Consider the following 27986-nt stretch of genomic DNA (forward strand, 5'->3'; position numbering starts at 1 on the left):
TTTTCAAAATTCATAATATCATATAATAATATCATATATGCCCTTATTTTAAAAATATGTATTTTTATTTAAATTTCACACCTATTTAATAAGAAAAAATTGTACAAAAAATAATTAGATGATTTGTGTATGAAGTAAATAATTAGACTTTATTAAAAAAAAATCACACTTAGGTAGAAAATATTGTAAAAAAAGCCAACTATATCCACATCCGGAGTTATATTTAGTCCCATGATGAACAAAGAAAAAGCGGAGAGATATTTATAGCAAAAATAACATAAATAGAACAGACAAAAATTGAGCTACGTTGGCCGAAAATTAAAAAAAAAAATTGATTTGGAGATTTAATCGGGTGAATAAAACATCGGGTTGTAATATTTACCCTCATTCAAAAAAAATTGACATTTGAGGCCGAATGATTATCAACTTGTTGGCCAATATCTCCGATTTTGTCAATATGACATTGACCCAATTTGACCTTTTCCTAAAGACACCCCTTAATTGCGCACGAGTCATTTTCATTGAAGTCCTTTTCCTACGCACACTGGAGCATTTTTTTTTTCCCTCCATTGTTGAATCTTGAAACTGAAAGGAAACCGAATCGTCGGGCAGGAAATTCCTGTCTCCAGAGTCTCTGCAGGGTGGGACCGGAGTGGGACCGGTTACTATTTAAGAGTTTAAATATTGTTACTGTTTTTAAATGGGTCCCATCCGCAGAGACTCTGGAGGCAGACGATTCGATCTCAACTGAAAGAGTCATCGTTATAAATTGAATAAATAAAATAAGAGGTCCATTTTTCCAGCTACCTTGATCTGGTCGAATATAATTGATTTGCACTATTTTCACGACCGTTCTTACGCGTATAATAAAACCTGCTATTTATGGGAGAATTTTATATTCCTTAAAAACTTCAAAATTACGTATTTTGCCTCTAAAATTTATAATAGCATATATACCCCTATAAATTTAAATCTCACAAATTTACCCAATTTATTATTTTTTTCTATTAAAACTTATTTAAAATTTACAAATTTCTCATTTTACTCTTTAATTAAAAAAAAATTAGTCTACGTAAGAAAAATATTTAGTCTTCTGATTGGTTGGTTTTCAAGTGCGAATGATTTATTTCTCAATTTGTGACCCATACACAATGGTATTTAGGCATACACTTTTGTGCATGTCAATAGTAAGAAAATTAATCATTTGCCTTCACATCCGACCAATAAAAAAAATAACATTTTTTTTATATAATGCTAAACAATTTTCTTAAACATGCTACATATTTTTTTTATTTTGAATAAATGATAAAATAGATATTTTATAAATTTAAAATGAATTTTAATAAAAACTAATAAATTGAAAAAATTTGTGAATTTTTAAAATTTTTAGAGGGTAATATGATATTACGAATTTTAGAGGGAAATATATAATTTTGAAACTTTTGAAATATCTTATCGAATTTCTGACTGAGTCGTTGGCCATTTCTCTCTCTCTTTTTCTTATCGAATGTTTTCCCATAATCGACTTGTATTTTTCAACAATATATATTTGTTGGAAAGATATGATATCGTGGAGTAATTAATTGAAAATAATTAGTCATAATTAAAAAAAATCAGTCGATTAATTGAAAAAAATCCGTAACGACTAATTGACTTATTAATCGGCTTAAACAGTTGTCGTTTACAATACTAATTTATGCATCTTTGTTGGTATTGCAGGAGTATCAAATGTTTAATATTTTATTCAACCCTATTTAGTTAAATTCAAACAGCTAGACTAACAAAGATAAATCTCGATCATATTCAAACCATATGTTCTTATATAAATTATTAGATCAGAAGATATAGAAGATATGTATTGGTATGTCAATTTCGGAGCAGAACTATTTTTAAGTTATGATGAATTTAACTTTAAAATTTATTGAATTGACTTTAAACAATGAATTTAAACCATTGATATTGATCTACTTCACACATGATGCGTTTATATGTTAAATTTATAAATTTTGCAAATTAATTCAATATAACTTAAGCGATAAAAAATGATGAAAAATTAACCTATTAAAGTTATCTGATAAATCTTTATCAATCGACTTTATACTAAATTGATTTAAAAGTTCATTTAATTTCACGCGTAAACGTATCAATGTAAAGAAGATCAGATTCAACAATTTAGATTCATCATTTAAAATTAATATAATAAATTTTAGAGTTAAGTTCACCAAAGAGCTTAATAGTGAGCTCAAGAACACTCTTAAGTCTACTCGTAAATTTCAACTCCATTAACAAGTGAATAGCACCATGTGCCAATCCAATATCAGTGTTTGTAAATAATGATATGCGCTCGTCAGAGGACGAATACTTCCATGCTATCATATAAATTTATTTTAACTTAACTATCTTGTTAATTAATAAAGTCTGACTAAATTGTCATTTGAAAAATGTTCGGATAAATATGTCAAAATATGTAAAGAATTAATCAGACAAATCGACCGATTTAATGGACTAAACGACCCAATATATAATGGATTATGGACCAACAAATGACAAACTAAACATGAATAAACGAGAATAAACAGACATCAATGGAAATAATCAGAAATTATCAGCTGATTAATCGAAATTTTTTGTTGACTCACCTCTGTCAAAACTATCCCTGACAGTTTAGTCACCATCAACAACTATACAGTCGATTAATCAGTTCGATTTTTTTTTTTTTGTAAATTCATCAATAAATTAGCTCATAATGAGAGGCGAGGAAGAAATATTCTCAGTGAGGTAAACAACAAAAGAATTGGTGTTAAAAATATCTAGTTTCCAATTATTCAAGGCATTTTTGTAAATTTCTTTGAAGTCATTTTTTATTTCCCATTAATATGGCAAAGTGTAAAACCACTTTTTATTTGTACTAAAATAACTTTTTTTTCGAAAAAAGAAAGAAAAGCAAATGTGAAATGGAGAGGAGAATTCAAATAAAGAAGAAAGATCTGATGAAAAATCACACAACAAAAGCGGCCGTACCAAAGTTCAGCTTGTAACGGCCACAGGAAACTTTTATATCCCGTCGATTGCGAAGGAGTCAGTGGGGACCAGTCAGAGTGCGTATCCTCTGAGGTATCTCAACTTTTGCGTGACCGACGTGTCCGGTTCCTATTCGGGGGTGATGCAGGGGTCAGTATTATGTGTGCTTTGAGATTCGTGCAGAGCGTATTTAAACGGTTGGGATTTTCCATAAATTCACGCAAAGTTTGAGATATCTCAGAGGATACGATTCGATCAGTTAGTCGTCCAGACGGAGACTTTGACCGACTTAACGTATGCTCCATGGTGGTAGATTGCGAAGTTTTGGATTGGAATTCAAATAATTGAAAATTTGAAATATTAAATTGGGAAAGAATCATTAAACAAGGGAAGAAGTCTTCATTAGTCATTTTTATTTTGAAGGTTAAAACGATCCAATTAAATCTCCGTATGAGAGGGTAGGGGTATTTATGTCCACATTCTCTACGCAATTGTCAGTCTAATTGTAATCGAAATTTGTAAATATTGCCATTGCAGATCAAATAAAAGTTATTTTTTTCCTCTCTGGATGTGACATTAATGTTTAAGTTTTAGGGCTTTTTTTTTCCAGTAAAATTTAAATAGTAAATACTCAGATCATTTAGTTTGTTGACCTATGATCATTTATCAAGTAATTTGAAAAATTCACAGTTGAATTTTCCAGTTAATTGGCCTGTAACAGTTTATTAATTACAATTAAGTTAAATGAATTAATATTTAAATAATAACATACGTGCTTTGGGATAATAAAAATTAAGGTCCTATTTTGAAATATTTAAAACTTTCAGTGGCATATATGCAAATAAAAAAGTTTGAAGACGACTTGTATGGGCGACTGTGTGACAGTGTGAGCACTCTAAAAGGCGAAAAAAATATATAAATGAAAAGCACCGAGGATATAGAATTGCATCACCCCAGGTACCTGAGGTGCAAGTGGTGAATCTGGACTATTGATTTCATTTGGCACGAATCTTAAAGCAGGCCTCCATGACCTCAAGTCCTCAACAGCTATCGGATTGAGTTTAGCCTGAATGGAATTAATCTGGGCTGTCCATTTTTATTAATTGCACCTCAGGTACCTGGGGACAAACGGACTCGAGGATTTAACCTCTATCTAGTAAGGATCCAACTAGACACGCATGTTACCGATTCTTCCTTTATCTGCCATAAAAAATATTATTTTAAAATTTTATTCTCTCCAGTTCATAAGTTTTGAAGTTATCAACCTTTATTTTTTTTATTATTAAGCACAGGCACTATCCAGTGCAGTGGTTGTTTTCCTCTCTCGCTCGCTTCCCCATATACGATCTTCCCCCAACGAAACAAACAAACAAAAAAATACAAGCACTTCCTCGAGGTTTCTCCAATGGCGGAGGCGAACCATGCATAGCGCGCTTCCAAAATGGGAGAGAAAGGCGTGAAACCTTGTGCCTCGAGGGGTTTTTTCTCTGTGCTGGTTCACAAGATCGGTGGGGCCCCGGTTGTCAGACTCCCCATGGCCCACTCCTTCCTCGTTGGATCCTTGATCGTCTCTCTCTTAGTCGGTTCTGCTTATTACTGGATCATAGTCGCTTCCTTTCTCAAACCCGACCCGGATTTTGTCGGGTGCAGACCCGATAGCGAGGGGTCGTGGTCTATTGGGATTTACTATGGGAAGAGCCCTTTGTCTCTTTCTCCGATTGAACTGGTAAAATTTTTAAACTAGAGACTGATTTTTGCATCTTTTTTTTTTATGATTATTCAGAATTTCGAATTTTGAAAAATTGATTTTGATGTGCTGAAAACTTGGTTTCTAATATGTTGAGACAGCAAGAAAATAGGATTAATGCAAACAGCTCTGCATGGCCTGTGGCGAATCCCGTGCTGACATGCGCAACCCTTTCTTCGGCAGGTTACCCCAGCAATTTTGTGGCCGACCCATTTCTTCATGTTCAGGTTGAATTTGTATCCTGTAATTTTCTAGTATAGCTGAAAAGTGATGCCTTTTTTTAATGATTATTATTTTTTTGCAATTAATACATGTATTTTGATGTGTATGAAAGGTGGCAGTAGACAGTAGACTAGTCAAATAGGGCATGGATAGGGTAAGAAAATGTGAGACTGTGATTTAAGTTGAATTAATTTATTGGATTAGTTACTAAACTGAAAAGGGACTTAAGGAAACAAAAAATAGATTTTTTTTTTTGGCATATTGCATGTCCTAAAAACTGAAAAGATGAAAGATTTTTTTTAAGCTGGGTAAAAATCTCAATCTGATCTTAAAATTTTTGTTTTCAGGATGATGATTTGTACATGTTCTTTGAGACAAAAAATACAATAACAATGAAAGGAGACATCGGTGCTGCCAGAAGTAGCGACCAGGGCGCCACCTGGCAATTTGTGGGCATCGCTTTAACGGAGAATTGGCATCTTTCCTATCCCTTTGTTTTCAATTATCAAAACCAAGTAATACACCCAACAACCCTATTTTCTCAAGTTCTGAGTTTATCATTAGCATGCATATCTGCGGGTGCTTATTTTGTAGCAAGTGTTAAACCATGTTTAGAGTGATGCTGTAGAAAGAAATAATCAAACAAAAAAAAAAGGATTTTTGTTTTAATAACATTCTGTGCCTTCAGCATTTAGCAGGACCTGGAATGACATTTTTTATTTATTTTTTCTTTCATATCAGTTCATTTATATTTATCCAATTTTTCCTATCTTTTAGATATACATGATGCCTGAGGGAAGTAAAAAAGGAGATCTACGCCTATATCGGGCCACCAAATTTCCTCTCAAATGGAAGTTAGAGAAGGTTCTCATAAAAAAGCCACTCATTGATGCATCAATGATACAATATGAGGGTTTTTATTGGATATTCGCTTCGGATTTCACCCGATCTGGTACTGAAAAAAATGCCGAGCTTGAAATCTGGTACAGCCGGTCACCTCTTGGCCCCTGGCTCCAGCACAAACAAAACCCAATTTACAGAGCTGACAAGAGTCTGGGTGGTCGAAATGCAGGACGCTTATTTATCTATGGGGGTTCATTGTACCGACCTGGTCAAGACTGTGGCAGTACATATGGCAAACGGGTCAGACTTTACAAGATTGAGAAACTGACCAAGGATGAGTACAAAGAGGTACCAGTTGAATTAGGGTTTGATGTGCCGAAAAAGGAAAGAAATGCTTGGAATGGTAATAGGTACCACCATTTTGATACACGACAATTACAATCCGGTGATTGGATAGCTGTCATGGATGGGGATCGGGTGCCATCTGGCGATGCCACTTGGCGATTTCTCATTGGTTGTCTCTGTCTCAGCTTTGCAGTGTCTGTGATAGCTTTTCTTGGTTTTGTTGGTGGCATTTTGAAATCTGTCTCTCCGTTAAGCTATTGCTCGATTTTATTTAGGAGAAACGAGTCAGGTACTTTCCGGTCTTACCCACGATTTAACTTGAAGTTGCGCAAATTTTTCAATGGTGGTCACAAAAGCAGGTTTTGTTTAAGAGAGAAAATGAACCCAAAAACCTGGTTGGGCACGTTTATTATTTCCATATTTTCACTAATGGGTCTTGCATTTGTCTGTGTGGGGGTACAATTCTTATTTGGTGGTAATGGTGCGCAACAAGCGTATTCATACAAGGGACAGTATTCAAAATTTACCATGGTTACGATGACATATGAGGCTCGTCTTTGGAATTTGAAGCTGTATGTGAAGCACTATTCCCGATGCGAATCAGTACGGGAGATTGTTGTGGTGTGGAACAAAGGGACACCACCTGACCCGTCAGAGTTTGACTCTGCCATTCCGGTACGGATCCGGGTTGAGAAGGTCAACTCCCTCAACAACCGTTTCAAACTCGACCCGTTAATTAAAACCCGGGCCGTGCTTGAACTAGATGATGATATATTGATGACGTGTAATGATGTGGAAAAAGGGTTTAAGGTTTGGAGAGAGAACCCCAAAAAGATAGTGGGTTTCTATCCGCGGTTGATAGACGGAGACCCATTATTGTACCGAAATGAGAGGTATGCGAGGGGTAAGAACAGGTATAATTTGATCTTAACGGGTGCAGCCTTTATGGATAGTGAATTTGCATTTAACAAATATTGGAGTGAAGAAGCAAGGAAGGGTAGAGAATTTGTGCACAAGAATTTCAATTGTGAGGATTTGTTGATGAATTTTCTTTATGCAAACTCAAGTTACCATAACTCGGATTACGGTAGAACAGTGGAGTATGTGCACCCGGCTTGGGCTATTGATACATCTAAGCTTTCAAACGTGGCGATTAGCAGAAATACACAAAAGCATTATGACATAAGAACAAAATGTTTGGCTAAGTTCAAGGAGATATATGGGCCTCTACCTATCGAGAAATTAGAGTTTGGTATGAGACGAGATAAATGGGATAAATAGGTTGTAACTTGTAAGATTTTTTGTTTTTTTGTTTTGCAATTTCCTTTTCTGGCTAACTGAGTGGAGTTTAAAAAATGAAATCTAGATTTTGTCAGTAGTTTTGGGTGGCAAAAAAAGTTGCTTCTAGTCTGTAAAATGCTTAATTGCTTCTGTTTCACTGTGGAATAGATGTAAAAGTTGAGGTGTTCAAGCCTTTTTGTTCTCGCGCTTTTTTTTTTTTTAATTATAAATTAGCACTGTTATTATTAACCTCTCCTAAATAGTTTTAGCTTTCTTGCTCAAACTTTTCTTCTTTTTTTTTAATTACAACTCTCAACAGTATTTTTGATGTGCTAGTTTAACATGAGATGATCAACTGTTGTATGTACCAAAAAGTGAAACGATGGTGTATAATTTTGTATTGTCTTTTTCATTCAACTGAAACAGACATATTCAACACTAGATTTTACGGAATGAAATCCGCTGTTATCCACACTAGATTTTACGGTATGAAATCCATTGTTATTCAAATTTGTTGCTCTTTCTGCTATGAGTTAGGCTGGGGTGCTATGGATAGCATAGTGGCCTCTATGCTACGGCTCAATATTCGAGTTTTCAAAATCCAAACGGTCGATCCGAACCGTTCATCTTATTCTCCATATTAATATCTGCTTGGAGACCAAATTTTACATTTTTCTGAATTTTTTTACTATTTATTAAGTATTTTACAAAATTGTTGATCCAACGGTGGCTGCACAAAACAGTAAAACCGTTGGATTAGCGATTTTCAAAGTGGCTTAATAAATAGTAAAAAAATTCAGAAAATTATAAAATTTGGTCTTCAAGCAGATATTAATATGGAGAATAAGATGAACGATTCGGATCGACCGTTTGGATTTTGAAAACTCGAATATTGAGCCGTAGCATAGAGGCCACTATGCTATCCATAGCACCCCAGCCTAACTCTTCTGCTATTATCTCTATCTCTCTCCTCTTTATCTCTCTACATTTTCTCTCCACTCTCTCCTCCTCTTTTGAAGATAGAGATAAACACATAAACGAAAAGCACGAAGCAGCAGATTCGTATCCAGATTTTACACCCGGAAGTCTGAACTATTGAAAAAAGTTTTGAACTTTTGAGTTACTTTTCGGTAAATTCACACGCGCAATACAATAGAGAAATGATCTGTCTATCTGTGAGACAAGAAAGAGGTAATATTTAATTAACAAATTACCAGTCTGTCCACGAATATACTCGAATTATCCCGCCATCTGTAAGTGCTAGTAATACGCCAAGGGAAGAATGGAATATTTTGAAGGGTTGGATCTGCTTAAAACTTTTTGATATATCGGTACCGCGAAAAATGTAGTTTAATTTAAAAATCTAACAATTCAGACAGCGATCTTTGTAGCACTTGGAGCTACAAAAAAATTTACTATTCATTGATCAATTTAAATTTTTTAGGTGTCTAAATTTAATGGTTGTTGATGCAATACCGCCTATATTTTAAAATTATTATATAATCCTGTTCAATTGGTCCAATCCGAGAAGCAGAGAGAGGAGCTACCTACAATTACCTTCAATCCGTATCCTCTGCATTAACTCAAAAGGGAATCTTTTGAGTAAATGAATCTTGACCATCCGATATGTTTTAAGATTTGTGCAGACTAAATCTGCACTAATATTAAGAGACCTCCTATATTATAAGCAGAGCCAAATTGATTCCGTTTAAAATCAGACGGTGAAGATTCATTAACTCAAAAGATTCCTTTTTGAGTTAATGCAGAGGATACGCATTCCAATTACCTTGGTGGGTTAAACAATATAACTAACGGGCTATTTCTTATTTTCTCAAGGGCTATAGTGAAGTTCAGTCCCTCCTAAGTCCTAACCTTTCGATTCAAGCCCAGAAATCAGCTCACGGCCCATTTTAAAAAGCCCTCAAACAATAACAGCTCTGATCGGAGAAAGCATCTTGGATGCCGTCCATCATTTAATGCGAACACCTAATTCACTTAAGAAAGGACCCACGAACCTTTTCTCTCCCCCCTAATTAATACACCTTCGATCCATCCGACGATCGAGAGAGTGAGAGAGTGAGAGAAGAGGAAGAGAGGCAGGGAGGGAGCAATGACGAGTAGGTTTTGGAGGTGGTACGCGGATCGGGAGTTCCACAAGTGGGAGAAGACGGTATTGTGGGACATGATCGAGCCGTACCGACGCCCCAGGTCCTTCACGCCTCTCATTTCCATCTACACGGCCGCTTTCTACACCGGCGTGATCGGAGCCGCCGTTACAGAACAGTTATACAAGGTTTTTCTTTTTTCCCTCTTTATTTCCTGTCTGTTCTCTATATTTAAGATTCGTCTCTTGTGCTATATGTTAATAGCTAAAGGCGACGCTTGGTTGAGACATTTTGTCGAACAGTTGATGTGCTTGTTTCCTAAAAAAAAAAAAATAATAACAATTGGCGTGCTTTAATGTAGAAATTTCATCAATAGAAAACGCATGGAAGTTAATTTATTATACTCTATAATATGTTCTCTTCTTTAACATTGTTAGTAGCTGGCCTGCTGTTACTTTATGCTAATTAATTGAATGTTGTTCTTGCTTGAGACTCTTGATCGAACATCTGGTGCATAGGCACCAGATAACTTACTGGCTTTCTCATTTGATACCATCATATATTTCTGGTGCCATACTGTTGAGCGTATTTTACATTTCCGATGCTTTTTAATGGTTGAAACTTAGCATATGCATACTTCATGTAAACAACTTTTTTAAGGTCTGTAGGTTATGGTTTGTTGTGAACCAGCACAAACCCATCAAATCACAAAAATTCTCTGAATTTTGGTTAGGTACAGATTCTAATCAACTGATTTCATAACTCTGTTCAATGTGCAATTAGAGGCTTTCTAAAACTCATTTAGTTAGCATCTTTTTTTTGTTTTGTTCTGATCTAGCTTTTGATAAGGTGTATCATCCAGCTTTTACATTGTAGATTGATGGTTACTGCATTGTTGTTTTAAATATATGTTGATATCTGAAGTCTGTACTGCCCAACTTGTATTTTGACAACTTGTGTTATATTTTTGTGCAGGAAAAGTACTGGGAAGAGCACCCAGGAGAAGCAGTTCCTCTAATGCAACCCAAATTCTATTGGGGCCCATGGAGAGTTATGAATGGCGAAGTCCCTCCTACCAAGTAAAGTTTGTTCAAAGTTTGGTATTTGTAAAAATCTGTAGAACGGTGATACTTACTGTTGTTAAAAATGCGTAGCTAGTTTTCTTTCATGTACTGAAACATTGTCGCAATTGATCAATTACTTTTTTCTCTATAATTTTTTACTGTTTTTGTTCCCTGTTTTTAGAGCTTCAATTTGAAGAGTATATGATTTTAGGCAGAATAGTTGAGACATTGCAAGAGCATTTTAATAGTAAACAAACGGAATATTTACTATATCTTGCTGTTTTGCTTGATTGTTTGGTTCTAGTCTCTCACATAGAAAGCTGATTCTTAGCGAGTTCATGCAAATAAGAAGCAGAAACAACTACAGATTTGCCCCATTTTTTAATTTAAAAAAGAAAGAAAGAAAAGGAATTCAACAGCTAGTGAGAGTTGGGGTCTCATCAGAGGCGCAAGGAGAGGATTCAAATGTCAGAGAAGGGGATTGAGAGCTCCTACTTCTACTTCTACTACCCCTATCCTTAATTTCCTCAATCATCTTACAGACCACTGCCATTTTCGGTCGATCCTTCGGCTCTCGAGAAACACAAAGAAATGCAATTTGAAGCAACGCCACCATCTCATCCTCCATATCCTTACAACCCCACAATTCCACATCAAATACCTCTGAAGTCCATTCCTCCTGTACCACCGTTTGCACCCACTTTGGTAGGTCTACCATACCATCCTCGGTCGACCTACCTGTCAGAATTTCAAGCAAAACAACACCGAAACTGTACACATCGGAGTTCTGATTCGAATATAGCAGTGGTTGTGAGGTGAGATGGAGGAGAGAGAAATCAGAGATCAGTGCATTGAAATCGGAGTCGACTAGGATGTTGGAGGAGGTGAGGTGCTGATGAGAGATGTTGAATTTGGATGCACCGTGTAAGTATGCGAGGCCTCGGGCTGCGTCAAGTGCGAGTTTTAGCCGTGTAGACCAGCTTATGGGTATCCTCCCCGGACCCCTATTTCCTGTAATGGTAAGAGAATTTAGTTGAAAAAAACCATCAGTTCAATTTAATAAGGGCTTATTTGTCAGCTCAAGTCTTCTTAGCCAGTCAAGTTTTTTCTTTGCGAAGTGTTGCGGCATGAAAAATGCAGATGACATCCAATGAAGGAAGTATATTTTTGGACAATTAGCCATGGAAAGTAATTAATATAAGCCATACTAGCAAAACATGTTTCGGTTTTCTTTCCCTTTTCATGAAACAGGATTTGCTAAGATCAAATCCAGTTTTTCCTAAAATGGTACTGCCTTAAGGGCTTTATAGCCTGAGCTCTCAAAATCCTTCAAGGCTCCAACCAATAGCGGAAACACTGATACAAGCAAACATACCGTGCAATATATCAAAGAGGCTTCCGTTTGGTATAAAATCAGAAACCAACAACAGTTCTTCTGCCGAGGAATGATACGCAAGTAATCCGGCCACATTTGGGTGCCTCCACTCTCCTATCTGCTGCAAAACCTTCCTCTCAGTCGCTTCTTCGTCTCTCCTCTCTCTCCTCACCCTTTTCACCACCACCCCTTTCTCGTCGCCTCTCCCTTCCATCACCACCCGGTATGTTGTCCCCACCACCCCTCTTCCCAGCATCTCTGCTGATCCTCTCATTAACTCCTCCATTGTGAACTCCTCGCACCCCTCAAAAAACATCATCTCCTCTCCTGTTTCGGTTTCTCTTACCTTTTTCTCCATCCCTTGATTGGCATTGCCAGGTTGCCCCTTCTTTCTTTTCTTCTTGAAGCATAGCAGTGCTGCTGTTGCCAGTACCAAAATTGCAACCAAACCAGCTGAGGCCGCTGTTATAACTAAGATCCCAAAACATTTGTTTCTCTTTCTTCTTGTGATCTCTGTTGGAACACTGGTAATGGTTGTGTTTGAACAATTATGTTTTACTGGATCCCCACACAGATGACGATTTCCAAGAAATGACGATTGTGGGAAGGAGAAGAGGTTGGGAGGGATTTTTCCCTCAAGCTGGTTGTATGAAAGGTTGAGATCAGATAGGTATGCCATTTTAGCAATTGAAGTCGGGATCTTGCCATAAAAGAGGTTGTTTTCTAATCGAAGGGTAAAAAGATTTGGGAGTAAATAACCGATCTGTGGTGGGATCATGCCTGACAAGTGATTTCCCGCAAGGTCTAACCGGCGAAGATGGCGTAGTGAGAGAATGGCATGTGGAAATGGACCAGTGAATTGATTGTGAGAGAGGTAGAGTAGCTTGAGGTGTGGCCGCCACGTGGCGAGGTCAAGGCCAATGATCGGACCTGTTAAGGAGTTATTCTTTAGGCTAAGAACCGAGAGGAAAGAGAGGTTTGTAAGAGGGCTTACATTGCATACAAGGGAAAGTCCTTCTAGGATGAGCCGGTCAACATGGCCATGCCGACACGTGACACCTTCCCATGTGTCATTGCATGGATCAGTTGTTGGATTCCATGAAGAGAGAGAACTATTGTGGTCAGAGGAACAGGAGCGTTTGAAAGAGAGGAGAGCGGAGAGATCAGGATTTTGAGCGAAGGATAGAACGCAACAGTGCCTGTGTGCTAGAAATGAAAAGAGGAAGAGAAATAGTGCCATGATGGTCATGGTGAAAAGATGATAATGAATTGGGGGTTTAAGGATTTATAGTGAGATTTAAGATGGGTGAATAATAGAGTAAATGGTAGTAAAAATTTGAAAACTAGTAACCGTTGCCCGTTGGAATGAAATGATATGCTGGAGGCGTGAGGTTGAAGGCTGCTCCAGTTAATTATACAGAGAAACTAATTTTCTCTTTCACGTTTCGTGAAATATTATGTGGCGAGTCATTTATTGCAAATCAACCAGAAGAAAAATGTAAAGTTTTCGTATTTCATTAATCTGCCACACATTTGGATACACAGTTGGGAGAAGAAAGGAGCTGAATAGGCGCGGGAACGATCATGCAAATGCTACACCAATCGTCAATTGCTTCCTAGTTAGCATCATCTCTCTCCACTGCTTGTATTCATTGGTTATCTCCTATGTTATCCGATACTTTATATATAGTCCCGTACCCGTATCTAATCCGTATTGTATGGGGGAATTTCACGTATACCCCTCAAAAACTTCAAAATTACGTATTTCCCCCTCTAAAGTTTGAAATTACGTATTTTTCCCTCTAAATTTCAAAAACTCACAAATTTACCCATTTTATTTTATTTTATATTAAAACTCATTCTAAAATCTTAAAATACCCATTTTACCCTTTATTAAAAGCATATAAAGCCCATCAAACTCAAATTTAAATCTAAAGGGTTCCTCTACCGTTTGATCCATGTGTATCACATTAAGATCTGTGCACAGTACTTCAATTTCGTGTTGATCTAGCATGCACGGATCTTAAAACAATATTGATTGGTGCGCACCGCATTAAGATCTGTGCACGTCACATCAATATTCGTGCTGATCTTACGCACGCATATTTAAAAGCAGTTTGGACGGTAGAAAAATTGTTCAGATTCAATTTTGAGTTTGATGGGCTTTATATGCTTTTAATAAAGGGTAAAATGGGTATTTTAAGATTTTAGAATGAGTTTTAATATAAAATACAATAAAATGGGTAAATTTGTGAGTTTTTGAAGTTTATAGGGGGGAATACGTAATTTCAAACTTTAGAGGGGGAAATACATAATTTTGAAGTTTTTGAGGGGTATACGTGAAATTCCCCCGTATTGTATTGTCCGATACCTATATCATGTTAAAAATTGTCGTATCCATATTCATACAACATAAGTTATCTCATCTCATTTATGAGCGGTCTAATATCTCTATTTTTAAAACTTCAATAATTTAAAAACTTGTAGAGATAAGTTATCATGCTTTGCAAATTAAAGTGAGTGTTTTAATTTGTACTTATATTTCTAGTTTTAAAGTTTGAATTGACTATTTTAACTTTGAAACTAGAGATATAAGTGCAAATTAAAACACAAACTTTAATTTGCAAAGCATGATAACCTATCTCAAACTTATAATCTAAATATCAAAATAAAACCATCAAATATGATCGATATCTTTCTCTATTCACATGTAAATAATTATAACTTTTTAACTTTATTTTAATTGATACGAAAAAACTTGTAAAAATGCATAATATTTAGAGGTTGATTTTTCAACTCATTAATTCATACGAAAGCAAAATAAAAAAAATTATTATATGCATATAGGAAAAATTATTATACATCACATTTGATAATTTTATTCTAAATTTTTTTAAAAGCATACTTCCTCTATTTAATATATGATATTGATTTTTTTTCAGAGTGCTAGTTAGGTTGACCTATATCATATTTCCGCACATAGAAAAATGGAGAGGATGGGAAGTGTTGTCTTCTTTTTCTTTTTTTGAGAAAGGAAGTGTTGTTTTTAAATTTTGAAACCAGCAGTTGGCACTTCAAATTCAAAGAAATAGCGGCCAAGAAGGTTATCTACCTTCCCTTGTAAAACCCGTGCCTCACCCGCTGCTTGTCTTCACTGGACCCCTCTGTACCGGTCAAAACATGATATCCTTTGTGGTCATTTTCATGCAACTCTTTTTCCACCAGTTACGGAGAACAAAATTTAACCACCCGCTTATACTCGTTACCTATTTAAGAATACATCTGTTATCATGTTTTGAGGAGCGCCTTTGAATTCAGCCTATTTGAATTTACAAGTACAAAAATTAAATGCCATCACACTCAAATCAACCAAAAAACAAAAGACCAGCCATTTCTAGCCTCTTCCAAAACATTTTCTTTACGAAAACAATGACATTCTTATTTTCTTTCACTATGTTCAAAACCATACAAAATTTTTACCAGGAACAATCATTAAATTAGAAACCCATTCCACCCATTCCACCCATTTGTCCCTGAGGCAAGCGACTTGCCAAAGCTCTCTTTGCTTCCGGCAATTCAACCACAGTTGCCTCTGTTGTTGTAAGCAACAAAGATACACTGGAAAAAAAAAAATGTAATAAACAAATCCAATCAGCTAAGTTGATTTAAGAAAATAACATTTATTCAAGGAAAATTACTTCCATGCATATGTTTGCATGTGCATGTACCTGGAAGCATCAAGGAGTGCAGCTCTGATAACTTTGAGGGGATCAACAATCCCAGCCTTCACCATGTCAACATACTCCCCTACATTTGTTTCATGTGACATGATTAATCTGGGCAATTAGATTGTTTTTAATAATAACTTTAGTTATAGACAACAAAATTATGACTATTACCCAATTTGCAGAGAGAATAGTATATTTATTTTACTTGATTTTAAGTAAAGCAAACTATAGAACCTTTTTACAACTGTACCTTTGGATGCATCATAACCAAGATTATGATCACCTTGTTCAAGTAGCTTGCCAGTGATTATTGCACCTTCGGCACCCGCATTTGACGCAATAGTAAATACTGGGGCCTAAGAAAAATTCAATCATGCTCATTATTTTAAATTTTGCAAAAACACATTAGGCATTTAAATACTGGAGCCTAATTAGAAAGCCATAAAGTCATAAAGAAAAATTCAATCATGCTCGTTCTTTTCCACCCTCTTTTGTTACTTAATCTCCTAATTGTTCATTATTTTAAGTCTTGATAGAGGGTACTTAGTGCTCATGATGCTGACAAGTAAAAAACTTGATATTGCAAATAACTAGGTTATATTTCCTCCCTGTGACTGCTTTTGGTATCTCCACTGTGGAACAGATAGGTAGGTGTGACTCAAGTCTCTTCTTGAAATCATTGGTCTCATCCAAACCATTCTGTGCTGCCTCAACTTCCATTGACATCATCACTGGGGATGTAATCTGGCACTGATCCTCTACAGGACTTTTCTCTACGGCTTCTGTCTACAGGAGATTACACAACAGAGGAGTTCTGTGTGTCTACTGGCAGAAGTTATTGTAACTCAGAGTGCCAACAAAGATTAGAATATTTATTTGGCTAGGGGATGCTCAATTGTATCAAAATGCCTAATGTGTGGAAATAATTGTTTGGAAGACGGTGACCACCTAATTTGGCACGGTGTTTTTGCACAAAATTTTTGGCAAGGTCTATTGGCACAATTCGCTATCACTTTCCCAGTGAGTGCTTTGGGGAACATTCAATTGTTATGGTGGGACCAAAGGAGCAATCTACAGGGTCAGACGAGGATTCGGTGGGACACGGTTTGGGTGCCTGGATCACGGTCTTATGGCGTGAGAGAAACAACAAGCATTTTGCCAATCACATGAGATCAGTGCATATTCTGATTTACGACACTGCACAAGATGTACATCTTTGGATCAGATCCTGCTAACTGCTCGTTAGGAATTTACATCAGCGTTCTTGAGAGAGATACTGCGAGATGTTATAGCTCTTTATACTGGCACTGTGTACTGTGTGGTTAATTAGAGGGTAAGCCAGGCGCCCCCGGTCATGTCATTATTTTTCTTTATTAATATACCAGTTAGATGGTTATATGCCTCTAACCTTAAAAAAAAAAAATTAACCATATTTGCCACATGGAAATTCCTCTTCTGTTAAAAAAAAAGTAGAAAGAACCTTTAGTGCATTTTTTATGATGTCAACTCCCATTTTCTCATCATTATTGGAGGTAGTGATTTTATCCAACTCCTGGCTTGCATATAACAGTGCAACACCTCCACCTTTTGAAAGGGGAAAAAAATACATATTAATGAAACATCAAAGAATGAATTACACAGAATGGCCCTTAAGACTTATTTCTTAATTGAACTCCAAAGTTTGAAAGCTCCTATTTTGCTCCCCAATTTTTTCTCAGTTGTACCAGATTGCATGACAATACTTCACACTAAAAGTGGGCGTAAATCCAATTGATGGTAATGGTAGATGCAATTATGGAATACATTCACAATTTAAGGGCCAAAATGAAGCTCCAAAACATTAGGGACCAAATTGGTAAATAAATAATTCTTCAGGGACCATATATGTAATTTGCTTTAATGAGACTAGTACTACTGTAAAAAAGGAAAAAAAAAGAAACAGAAACAAAAGTAAATGCTGACCTGGCACGGTCCCTTCCTCAACTGCTGCTCTTGCAGCATGTAAAGCATCTGTAACTCTATCTTTTCTCTCACCTACCTCTACTTCACTTACTCCCCCAACCTGAAAAAATGGCTCATTAATTTAAATTAAAAAAAAAAAACAGACAGGCAGCTGAAAATTTCTTAAAAAATTAGGATTCATTGAACAAACCTGAATAACGGCAACACCACCTGATAACTTAGCTAATCTCTCTTCAGCCTTCTCTTTGTCAAACATGGACGTGCTTCCCTCCATTATTCCTCTTATCTATTATATCACAAAAAAAATATATTCGCTATATGACAAATAATTGCTTTTAATAGTAAGATAAAAAACAATCATACCTGCTCACACCTCTCTTCTATTTTATTTTTTTCCCCTCCTCCATTAAGAATTATAGTGTCATCAAGAGATACGGTTGCCTACAAATATGAAATTTCATAAACCCTAGATTTTTAATTTGACAATATGATTGTTTATGAAAATTCCGCGCACCTCTTTAGCAGTACCAAGCATTTCAAGCTCTAGTTTATCAAGGGTCAAGCCATGTTCTTCACTGATAACCTACCAATTCAGAAATAAAAAACTTTAAGAGGTAATATAGTAATTTCCTAGCTCACAATTTGTTAGTTCTGCTGTAGAAACTACCTTTCCTCCAGTGAAGACAGCCAGGTCATCCAAATTTGCCTTTCTGCTTTCACCAAATCCTGGGGCTTTTATTGCACATACCTTTAACAAAGAGAGGCAAAAAAATTTCAAAAATTAAAACCATGTCATCATAACTACCATATAGCCAAAACAACCAATCAGTCCAAAGAGAACAAATTGATGTGTAATGTCAATATTTAACAGAAAATACCCAAATGTTCCAGAACTAGGTGCAAATATCTAAGAATCGGTAGGGATTAATGGAAAATACAATAACACAGAAAGTATTATTTGCAAAAAGAAAAATTATAATCAATCAATAAGGTACCTTCACACCTCCACGGTGCTTGTTAAGTACAAGAGTTGATAGCGCATCAGCTTCAACATTCTCAGCAATAACTAGAAGAGGTCTATTGTTCTATGTCAAATAATAAATACAAGTTAATTTTAGTAAAGGGTTACTGTAGCTTTGGGTTTCGCTTTCTTCATTGGTTGTTAGTTTTTTAAGACAATTACCTGTACTGCAAGCTCCAATGCTTTGATGATCGAGTTTATGTCAGATATCTTCTTGTCGTGAATAAGTATCAGGGGATTCTGAAATACCTGCAAATATTTTTCAAGGACCGGTTTATCCAATTTCTTTTCAAATAATGAACTTGTTAAATATCAACTTTTATATTGTAATTTACCTTACGTTGCAAGAAAAAAAAATATATAACAAGAGAAAATAACTATAATTTGTGTGCTGTATTCCCAATAGGGCCAACTTTGCATGAATATTCCCAAAACCTCTCCCACCTTGTCTACATAGGAAGGAGAGGGTGTGTGCGCATGTGTGTGTGAACTTTTATAATTTAACAATTGGAAGCAAAATGACTATAACTTCTTTGTTTTAAAGCTAGCATTAAAGTAAAAATAATCTTACACATTTTTTTGTCTTTTGATCGGTAATGAAATAAGGAGAAATATATCCCCTGGACAATTTCATGCCTTCTTCCACCTCTAGCTCATCATCCACTGTCTTCCCGTCCTACATTTTTTAAAACATTGCACATAATTAACCAATTGAAATGCAGTAGTTTTGGCTCATGTTACCACTCGGTGTGGAATGCTCATGGTCAGTGCATATTTTTAACAGTATCAGATCTAACTCGTTCAGTGTTTGAAATCGAGAACAAACAAGTTAAGACGGAAAAATAAGATACTAAAAGCGTGCCATATAACTTTATTGAGAAAGAACTAACTGGTATGATTTTTGGTGCGACATAATCTTTAATATGGTACATTAACAACTTACTTTGACACTGATGACTCCATCTTTCCCAACCTTTTCCATTGCCCTTGCTATCAGCTCTCCTATTTCTCTTTCATTATTTGCTGAAATTGTTGCAACCTATCGTAATACACAAATATTTTAGCATTATGAAAACAAAATCAATGGATTAATCTTTCAAACTAAATAATCCTACCTAAATTTTTGGAGTTACAAACGACCCCAACTCTTAAAACAAAGTTAATTAAAAAAATAAAAAATTTCCTAAATATTCTTCATTTAACCAAATTTCTTTGTAAATTGGAAATCGAGATCTAAGAAGGCTATGTCGATTTCTCAATTTGGAGAAGGAAAAAAATGGCTTATTAGAAGCAGCGTAATTTGCAAAATTCTTGAAAAAGGTAGATGTTGTAAAAAGGAAAATATTGAATTTCATATGGGTGCTTCACAAAAATGTCGGTCAATACTTTGCAGATATCTCAAAAAGGAAATATAACATGTAAAAGCAACATAAAATAGTTGCAAAACCTGGGTAATTTCTTCAGGAGTGCTAATAAGAGAAGCTTTGCTCTTCAAATGGGAAATGACAGCATCTACAGCCTTGTTTATACCATTTCGTAAATCCATGACATTTACCCCAGCTGCCACAGCCTTGCACCCCTCAGTTAGAATTGCTTGTGTTAGAACTGTTGCACAGGTTGTACCTATTGGAAAATAATACAGAAAAGGGAAAAAAAGGTAATGTAGCAAAGTACTGGATGTAATTTAATACCCCTCACAAGGTGTCAAGATAGAATTTATATTTTAAATAACGAACTGCTTATAGTCTTAATTTAACCACCATATGTACAAGTACTAACAAAATAGTGCGAGTTCTGTTCAGTTACAGTAGTTAATTTTTTTTCTTTACCTTGCATCAAGCTGAAGAAAATTTGAAAAGGGATGCTTTTTGAGGGGAAAATTGGTAAATTTGAGGCATAATTGTGCATTTGATGTGGTGCTCAATTGAGATTTGATTATGCTTTCAAATCATTAATAAGAAACCACAAAACAAGGCAACAAAATATCGCTATATTTCTATAGGAAAATTTGAGGTGAACATTGCTTAAAATTACAACATAGAATTACCATCTCCAGCAGTTTTGCTGGTGGCATTAGCAACTTGCTTGACAAGACTTGCACCAAGATTCTTAGCACTATCCTTGAACTCTATGCTTTTTGCTACTGTCACACCATCTTTAGTTACTTTTGGATCTCTCTGATTTTGGTCAATTAGCACAGTACGCCCCTGTGGTGTAATTAAGTATATGGCAAATATTAATTAGGATTTCGTACTTGGATCAGAAACATTATGGTGAAAATTAGATAACCATAAACAGCTTTTAACATGCATTTAAGTTAAAATTCACACATAATGATCACTTCAAGTATGAAAACTGAAGAAATCACCTCTTACTACTCACTAGAATTTACAAGTCTTTTTATTTGACTGAGGTTGACCTCAATTAACCTCAGATTTTTTTGCTTTGTGGTTATTAAATAGCTCAATCAAGTGGGCGGGTGTTGATTAAGTCCAAGGCATTCAAGTACAATCTAATCATGTTGAAACTAAGAGACCGTATTAAACTTTCCTTCGCTACAAAACCTTGCAATGTACCATAGCAAGCAACTCAAATCTAAAATGCACCAATCCCAGTTAGCTCCCCTTGAGGCGCATACACAGAAATATTCAAATATAAAAGGGAGAGAGAGAGAAAGAGAGATGAAAACAAAAAACCTTGGGGCCCATGGTGACCTTGACTGCATTAGCTAGCTCATTGACTCCTTGAAGCATTGCAGCTCGGGCGCCAATACCGAAACTGATCTCTGTGGCACCATAGTTCCTTACCCATAACACTCCCTGCTTAGCAACAGCCTATGGCACACATATTCCACACTCAGATTTCACATGATAAAAGAGAAAGCGATAAAACGGGCACCGATAAAGGAGAAGATAGCTGATCGGAGAGCGTGAACATCACCTGTTTGTTGAAATGCGAGCGCCTGGCAAGGGAAGCAATAGCCCGGTACATGGCGGAGAGTTCTCAGTTCTCACTTCCTGATGTCTAACTTGGTGAAGCAGAGAGAGAGCCTGACCAAAGGAGTAGGGTTTTGGGGTTTTGTCCGGTTGGGTTGGGTTATCACTTATCACTGATAAACAAATGTGTCTGAATCTGGTTGCGTGGCTGGGCCGATTTGAACCAAGTCGGTCCATGGGCCCTACGACGACACGTGGGTTTTTTTTTTTTTCTTGTAAAATAGTTGTATGTAAGCGGCAAGCTTTGAGCGTAGAGTTATTTCAGATCAGTGTTGTAAATAACGGTATGCGGTCATTGGACGGACATGATACTGTCAAGTGATTAATCAGAAATAATTAAAAATAATCAGTCATAATCAGAAACAATCGGCTGATTAGTCATAAAAAATTTATGACAGTTTAGTCACCCCCAACAACTAATCGGCCTAAATAAACAAATGTTTTCTACAACGGTGTTTCAGATCTCTCCTGGCAAACCTTCGAATATTAAAGGGCTTTTTTGCGAGTTGCCTGGTTTGGTTTCACCTTGCCAAGATTTGAACAGTCGGATTCCTGGACGTCTCAAATTTAAATGCCGTGCTGTTTTATACTTTAAATTGCTATCAAGGAAATTATAATAAGTTACGGAACCTCACTAATAAGAATCCATAGGGAGCTTGTTTAATGTACAAACGTCTACTCGCACACTTGTTTTTCAACCGTTCAAAGAAAAGAAACTGTCAAACACTATATACATTCCATAGGTACACTAATATATATAAGAATTAATTCCTGTACATGTTATAACTTTATATTTTCACATCTACATGCCTCCTTGGGATGGCTGTATATAATAAAATAGCTATTTAAAAACATTGCCTGTACATTTAATTAGCATGAGATTTTAGAATAATAATTTCAAGATAAATCAGGTTCTCCGCAGAAAGCATCAGGCTCGAAAGACCTTGCAGATTCTTCACTGTATGTACCGGCTACAACCCGTTCCTCAGCATTTTCAGATAAGTCCTTGGCATTTTTATTGAAGATCTTTGAAGTCTCAGTATTTACAAAAAGAAGAACACAAACTACCAATGACACAGCTAGACCTAGTAGTGTATACTTAACTCTGTTGAGTATAGGCTTTACCTGATACCAAAAAAAAAAATAATAATAATAATTAATAGACGTATAGAATTAGCCGAGAATACAAGCTAAGGAAACCAAGCCATAACAAATAGGCTTACAGAATTTTGGTGCATAAAAAAAAAATACAGTGCCTATTAGATAAAAAAAGAGTAACTAGGGAATACCCAATTGCCAAGTTGTTTTTATGGTTGTAAAAATTGTCAACTTAATCTGTTTCAAATAAATTCCCACCCTTTAAAGTAATGGGATAGGTTATAATCATAATTGTGACAACCAACACAACAATCATAAAAATCAACAAATTAAAAATTGAAATTAAATAAGCAGTGCATCATATTTGGAGTCTTTTGAAATTGGTCATTCATGGAGCGATCTAATAAACTGGAGATCTAGTTTTATCGAAATTTGATCATTGGCCAAAGGATTTTTAAATCGCACCAAAGTTGATACAAGGTCAATTTAAACGATAATGAATACAACACATCTATGATTTAGTTTTGAATCGGACAAATTTTGATGTCAGTTAACATGGTTGTCAAACAAAGCTGGTTTTTAACATATCACTTCCCAATTCCCATTATTAAGTAATAACTAAGACTAAAATTTTTTTTTCTCAAGGACAATAGTAAACTGATAATTTTAGGAAGAGACAGAGAATCTTACAGTAAATGACCCTAAAAGCCGATCACGGGCTAAAACTTCAGGTGTTTTCACCCATATCTGCCAAAAAAATTTAGATCTAATTTCATATTAATATAAAATTACACTACCTGCAGTGAATTTTATATGAATATTGCTCAAGCTTGCAGAAATTAAAGTTCCATGATAAATTGCTATCATACAGAGTTTCATCACTGGTTTAGATAAAGTTAGTTGTTACTAATTCTGAAGACGCCTGAAACTAAAGAACATGCAACCTGAGAATAAGGCAAAATTCTTACTTGGCCATCGTACCATCCCGTCTCTTCATCTGCATGAACAACAATTAAACAACAACAACAAAAGGAAAGTATTCCATCAGACAATTTCACGACAAAAAGAGGGAAGCAAAAACAAATTCTAAATTGAAGTCGAGATTCATACACTCTACAGTAGCACTCAGTAGCCGATTTCCGACATAAGCCCAACCAAGGTAAATTCGCAACACGGCAAGTATGACTGCGAGTAACCCCGCTGACGTGGCACCCAGCGCGATATGGATGACGTCAGCCAAAGGATCTGCTACCGATCCGGTTCTGAAAGCGGCGACCGGGAGCCCCACAAGGACTCCAAAGGAGGCACCAGTGGTGGCGAGGCGTGAGATATAGAATTGGAGATCTTCAGTGGCCCAAGAGAAGGGACGAGAGGAGGCGAGCGATTGGTACTCGTTCACTGGTAGCTGTTCGGGTGGGACCGGACAGTCAGTCTCTCGGGGAGTCCCGTTGCGAAAGGGGGAGGGAGAGGAGGCACAGACGGGAGGAAGAAGATGGAGGGGTTTCTTGGACGAGAAAGTGGAACTAGGGTTACGTTTTGGAGAGAGGAAATGGAGCTTGGGAAGGAACAGAGAAGTCGCCATGGTTGGAGAGATGAGTTGCTTTCGTGCTGATAACCGCGAAAGAAACTATTTGCTTCGTCTTTTTCCGCCGTTTTGGGATGTAACTTTGAGTCTTTGACGCTAGCTCGACTCCGATCCAGAAAGTAACTCAAATTTTGAGGTTTGATCCGGACCGTCCGATCAGAATCCGGCCAGAGGCGGAATTGACGGACCGCTTTAATAATTAATACTCATGCTATAGCAGATCAGACGGTCTTGATCCAAACTCAAATTTGAGGTACCTAAGGTGATACGAATAGCACTTAGCATTTTGGATAATGTCATCTTTTTTCAGCTGTTTTTCTATTATGCGTTATATGATACCTTTTTTTTTATATATAACAGACAAAAAAATAAACGGAAATAATTATGTAAGAAAATGATATTTATATTTTGAATCTTATTATCTTAGCACTGTCAATGTTTGGGGAGGGTATCATCTGCGGAGTATTCTTTGCGGAGCTTTTAATCTGGTCCGTTCGTCTTGATCGGACGGACTAGATCGAAGAGGACCCAAATTTTGAGATCTGATCTGGTCCGGACAGATTAAAAGCTCCGCAGAGAATACTCTGCAGAGAATAACATTCCCAATGTTTGAGTGTTCTCATGAACAATATCACTTATTCTCCATTCAAACTCCTATTTTAACGATTACAAGCTCTAGAAAAGCTATATTTCCTCTCTTTTTATAAATACTTTACATATTAAATTATAATTTATATTATTTTTTTAAGTCGGCTAACTTTTATACACCCGTATTCTACAATATTTTCAGCAATGTGCCAATGTTAGTACTTACTAGTCCGAATCATATAATTTTTTTTTCTATCCGAACTTCATTATTAAAAATCTCTGTTTGAGAGGAAAGGTTGTGAAGTTTATCTTAAATTTGAAATTCGGATTTTGAAAAGAGACATCGTACGAATTAGCAACATTGCTCAACCAAAATATTGGGACGCTACAGTAGAAAATGTCGGTCAACTTGAAAGAATCTTAGAAATTTCTATATAACTTCATTATGATACTTTTTTTTAATATAATAACATTATATAGTACTCATAGGATAAGAACATTTGCATAGTCTAATTATTTAGAGACTTAAATCATCAAGATTAGAGCTTAAAAAAAAAAATCTGACATTTTGTTTTCTCAAAAATATGTGCATCATGTCGAAATAGCTTAAATCAATATTTGAGTATGTGTTGGATAATTTTTTTAAAATAATTGTTATTTTGGTGGTCGTACGAATTAAAATAAATTCATAATTGATTAAATATAACGATCGATATATGAAAGCAACCAATTACAAATGCATCAAACATTTTTTCTCATGCAAAAATTGGTTCGTCAATGATTGAGCATGTATTAGATAGAGGTGCTACTTTTACCTGATTACCCGGATCCGATCCGGAACCGAACCGGATTCGACCCGGAACCGATCCAAATCCGATTAATTTGGATAGGGTATGGTTTAAAAAATATAACCGATTAAATTATGGGTATGGGTACAAAATTAATAATTTAATATCCGACCCGGATCCGAACCGGAACCGATATTGTAATGGGTAGGATATGAGTATCATTTAATTATCCGACCCATAACCGGACCCGACCCGATACCCATATAAATACCCGATAAAATATATATTAATAACTCTGCATCAAGTTTTTGTGTTAGATAATATATTTCAGCTGAGCTATAATTTGATAAAACTTAACCAAATTTATGCTACTGTTTTACACTACCCTTTAATTACATTCTTAACTAGCCCTTTAATTACGTCTTTTAATTTTTGTTCTATATTATACACATGTGACACATGACACATGATTGTCAAATTTATTTTTTCATAACCAGCTTATTTTATACCTTTTTTCTTCTATTACATTCAATTCATAGATTTTTTTGAATTATAGAAAAGGAAATCATCATCTCTAATATTTTACTTTCTAAAAATTATATCTCCTCCATCCTCCTGAATTCAAAAGCTATTAACAAAAAACTGAATTCAATATTTTTTGTTACACCATGAGTACTCCAAACAACCAACAACCAACTAATAATTTAGAGTTATTATTTTTATTTTGTTACGTAGCATGATATATTTTATTATTTGTAAACATGATTAATAGTATAATTTTTATTTTGCAGTTGTTTTTAATTTATATTGTAATGATTTATTATATGAGATGTTTAAGAAATTATAATTATATTTAAATGTAAATAATTTCTCGAATACTTTGGAGTTGTGACCTATAGCCGCTCTGGATCTGGAACCGCCCCGTATTCGAACTAGACCCGATAATTCACAAACAAGTTACGGGTATCTATCTACCCGGAACCGAAAGACTGGACCCGAAATATCTACGGGTAGATAGGTATCCGGATCCGGACCCGACCCGATTTGAAACAAATAAGTATATGAATCGAAATTTGGACCCGAACACTTTTAGGGTCCGGGTCCAATTATAATAGTACCCCGACCCGACCCGACCCGACCCGATAGCACCTCTAGTATTAGATAATATTTAAAAAGTAATTTTCAGTGTTGATAGTTACTGGACTTAAACTGGAATTAATTTTAAATATTTATACATCTACGTTACGTAACGTGCCGGAAATACATTCCAATATTTTTTATTTGCACAAATCAGTGTATCCTTTAAAATTCGCTCAAATAAATCAATGTGCTATCGTTAGATAATATTTATACGATTTGGCAAATTCATAACTTGAAGAGTGAGACTATGGTAGTATGCATATCGCATGATTTCAAATTTTCGATTTGAAAGTCTTAAGGATCGATTTGAACCGTTCAATATGATTTCTATATGAATACGTACTTGTATACTATTTTTTTCATTTTTTAATTTTTTTTTAATATTTTATTAGATGGCTATCCATCTAAAAAAATAGTAAAAAAATCTAAAAAAAGTTTGAAATTATAAAACATAGCCCGTTTTCATTGCATGTACCTTTTTTTTACCATACAACAAAGAATAAGGAAAAAAAAAGTACATAAATATATCATATTTTACTAAGTATAGTGATTGGCTGATCGCTAATAAACCACCTTTCAATCAACCATTGAAGAAACATAGGCTTTTTCAAATTTTGTACTTTATAAAATTTGAAATAATGTATAAATGTATAAGTGTTGATTCGAAACAAAACGGGCGTAAAATATATTTAGTATTAATTTCATTCTAATCATAAAATTAAAGAAGTATAACCTCAAATGAACCCAATTTAATATTCATAATATGTACGTCTGAAGTATTGAATTCTCTATGTATGTTTGAATGAAACAAGGAATAAAGCAAAAATAGAGTTAATCTCAAGTTTGAGAATAGTCGCTAATTCAACTTTTAGTTAGATTAGTAGAATAGTGAGCTAACATATATAAGACAAACAAAGAATAATGAATTAATGCTATTCTTGCTCCATCCAAACATCGAATAGCTCAAAATTATAGTGCAATTCTCAGGTTAGTGCTATTCTTGCTCCATCCAAACGCATTGTATACTACAAAATATCTTGATTGGTCTGGACTAATCGTATGATCAAAATAGTGATG

The 27986-nt window shown here is 35.4% G+C and overlaps 5 protein-coding genes across 7 annotated transcripts; 2 read left to right on the forward strand and 3 right to left on the reverse strand.

Annotated features, from left to right (window-relative positions):
- Positions 1-4244: 4244 nt before the first annotated feature.
- On the forward strand, positions 4245-7645 carry LOC144547514 (glucosamine inositolphosphorylceramide transferase 1-like). The gene is made up of 4 exons (XM_078296180.1): positions 4245-4747; positions 4870-4995; positions 5338-5505; positions 5768-7645. The coding sequence occupies exons 1-4, from the start codon at positions 4463-4465 to the stop codon at positions 7457-7459; spliced, it is 2271 nt and encodes a 756-aa protein (XP_078152306.1). The 5' UTR covers positions 4245-4462; the 3' UTR covers positions 7460-7645.
- Positions 7646-9467: 1822 nt separating this feature from the next.
- EMB2752 (embryo defective 2752) lies at positions 9468-10779 on the forward strand. Its single transcript, XM_078296182.1, has 2 exons — positions 9468-9752; positions 10540-10779. The coding sequence occupies exons 1-2, from the start codon at positions 9570-9572 to the stop codon at positions 10645-10647; spliced, it is 291 nt and encodes a 96-aa protein (XP_078152308.1). The 5' UTR covers positions 9468-9569; the 3' UTR covers positions 10648-10779.
- A 227-nt stretch (positions 10780-11006) lies between these two features.
- On the reverse strand, positions 11007-13528 carry LOC144547515 (putative leucine-rich repeat receptor-like protein kinase At1g68400). The gene is made up of 2 exons (XM_078296181.1): positions 12004-13528; positions 11007-11639 (listed from the first exon to the last, which is right to left on the reverse strand). Exons 1-2 carry the CDS (start codon positions 13250-13252, stop codon positions 11041-11043), a joined length of 1848 nt encoding a protein of 615 aa, XP_078152307.1. The 5' UTR covers positions 13253-13528; the 3' UTR covers positions 11007-11040.
- A 1887-nt stretch (positions 13529-15415) lies between these two features.
- On the reverse strand, positions 15416-21804 carry LOC144547324 (chaperonin CPN60-like 2, mitochondrial). 2 transcript variants are annotated; one of them, XM_078295939.1, is made up of 17 exons: positions 21655-21804; positions 21411-21548; positions 20762-20921; positions 20162-20337; positions 19658-19753; positions 19286-19390; positions 18877-18963; positions 18689-18778; positions 18361-18441; positions 18208-18276; positions 18057-18134; positions 17884-17979; positions 17694-17793; positions 17212-17315; positions 15982-16087; positions 15732-15810; positions 15416-15621 (listed from the first exon to the last, which is right to left on the reverse strand). In XM_078295939.1, exons 1-17 carry the CDS (start codon positions 21703-21705, stop codon positions 15501-15503), a joined length of 1737 nt encoding a protein of 578 aa, XP_078152065.1. In that variant the 5' UTR covers positions 21706-21804; the 3' UTR covers positions 15416-15500. The 2 variants fall into 2 exon arrangements, with proteins under 2 accessions (XP_078152065.1, XP_078152066.1); XM_078295940.1 differs by lacking the exons at positions 15416-15621; positions 15732-15810; positions 15982-16087 and adding an exon at positions 16211-16339 and having other exon boundaries at positions 17172-17315.
- A 623-nt stretch (positions 21805-22427) lies between these two features.
- Positions 22428-24459, reverse strand: LOC144547517 (YCF36, putative (DUF1230)). 2 transcript variants are annotated; one of them, XM_078296183.1, is made up of 4 exons: positions 23919-24459; positions 23753-23805; positions 23499-23555; positions 22428-22835 (listed from the first exon to the last, which is right to left on the reverse strand). In XM_078296183.1, the coding sequence occupies exons 1-4, from the start codon at positions 24388-24390 to the stop codon at positions 22608-22610; spliced, it is 810 nt and encodes a 269-aa protein (XP_078152309.1). In that variant the 5' UTR covers positions 24391-24459; the 3' UTR covers positions 22428-22607. The 2 variants fall into 2 exon arrangements, with proteins under 2 accessions (XP_078152309.1, XP_078152310.1); XM_078296184.1 differs by having other exon boundaries at positions 23777-23805; positions 23919-24451.
- Positions 24460-27986: the final 3527 nt, after the last annotated feature.

This window comes from Carex rostrata, chromosome 31 (assembly GCF_964058835.1).
Source record: "Carex rostrata chromosome 31, lpCarRost1.2, whole genome shotgun sequence".
Classification (NCBI taxonomy): domain Eukaryota; kingdom Viridiplantae; phylum Streptophyta; class Magnoliopsida; order Poales; family Cyperaceae; genus Carex; species Carex rostrata.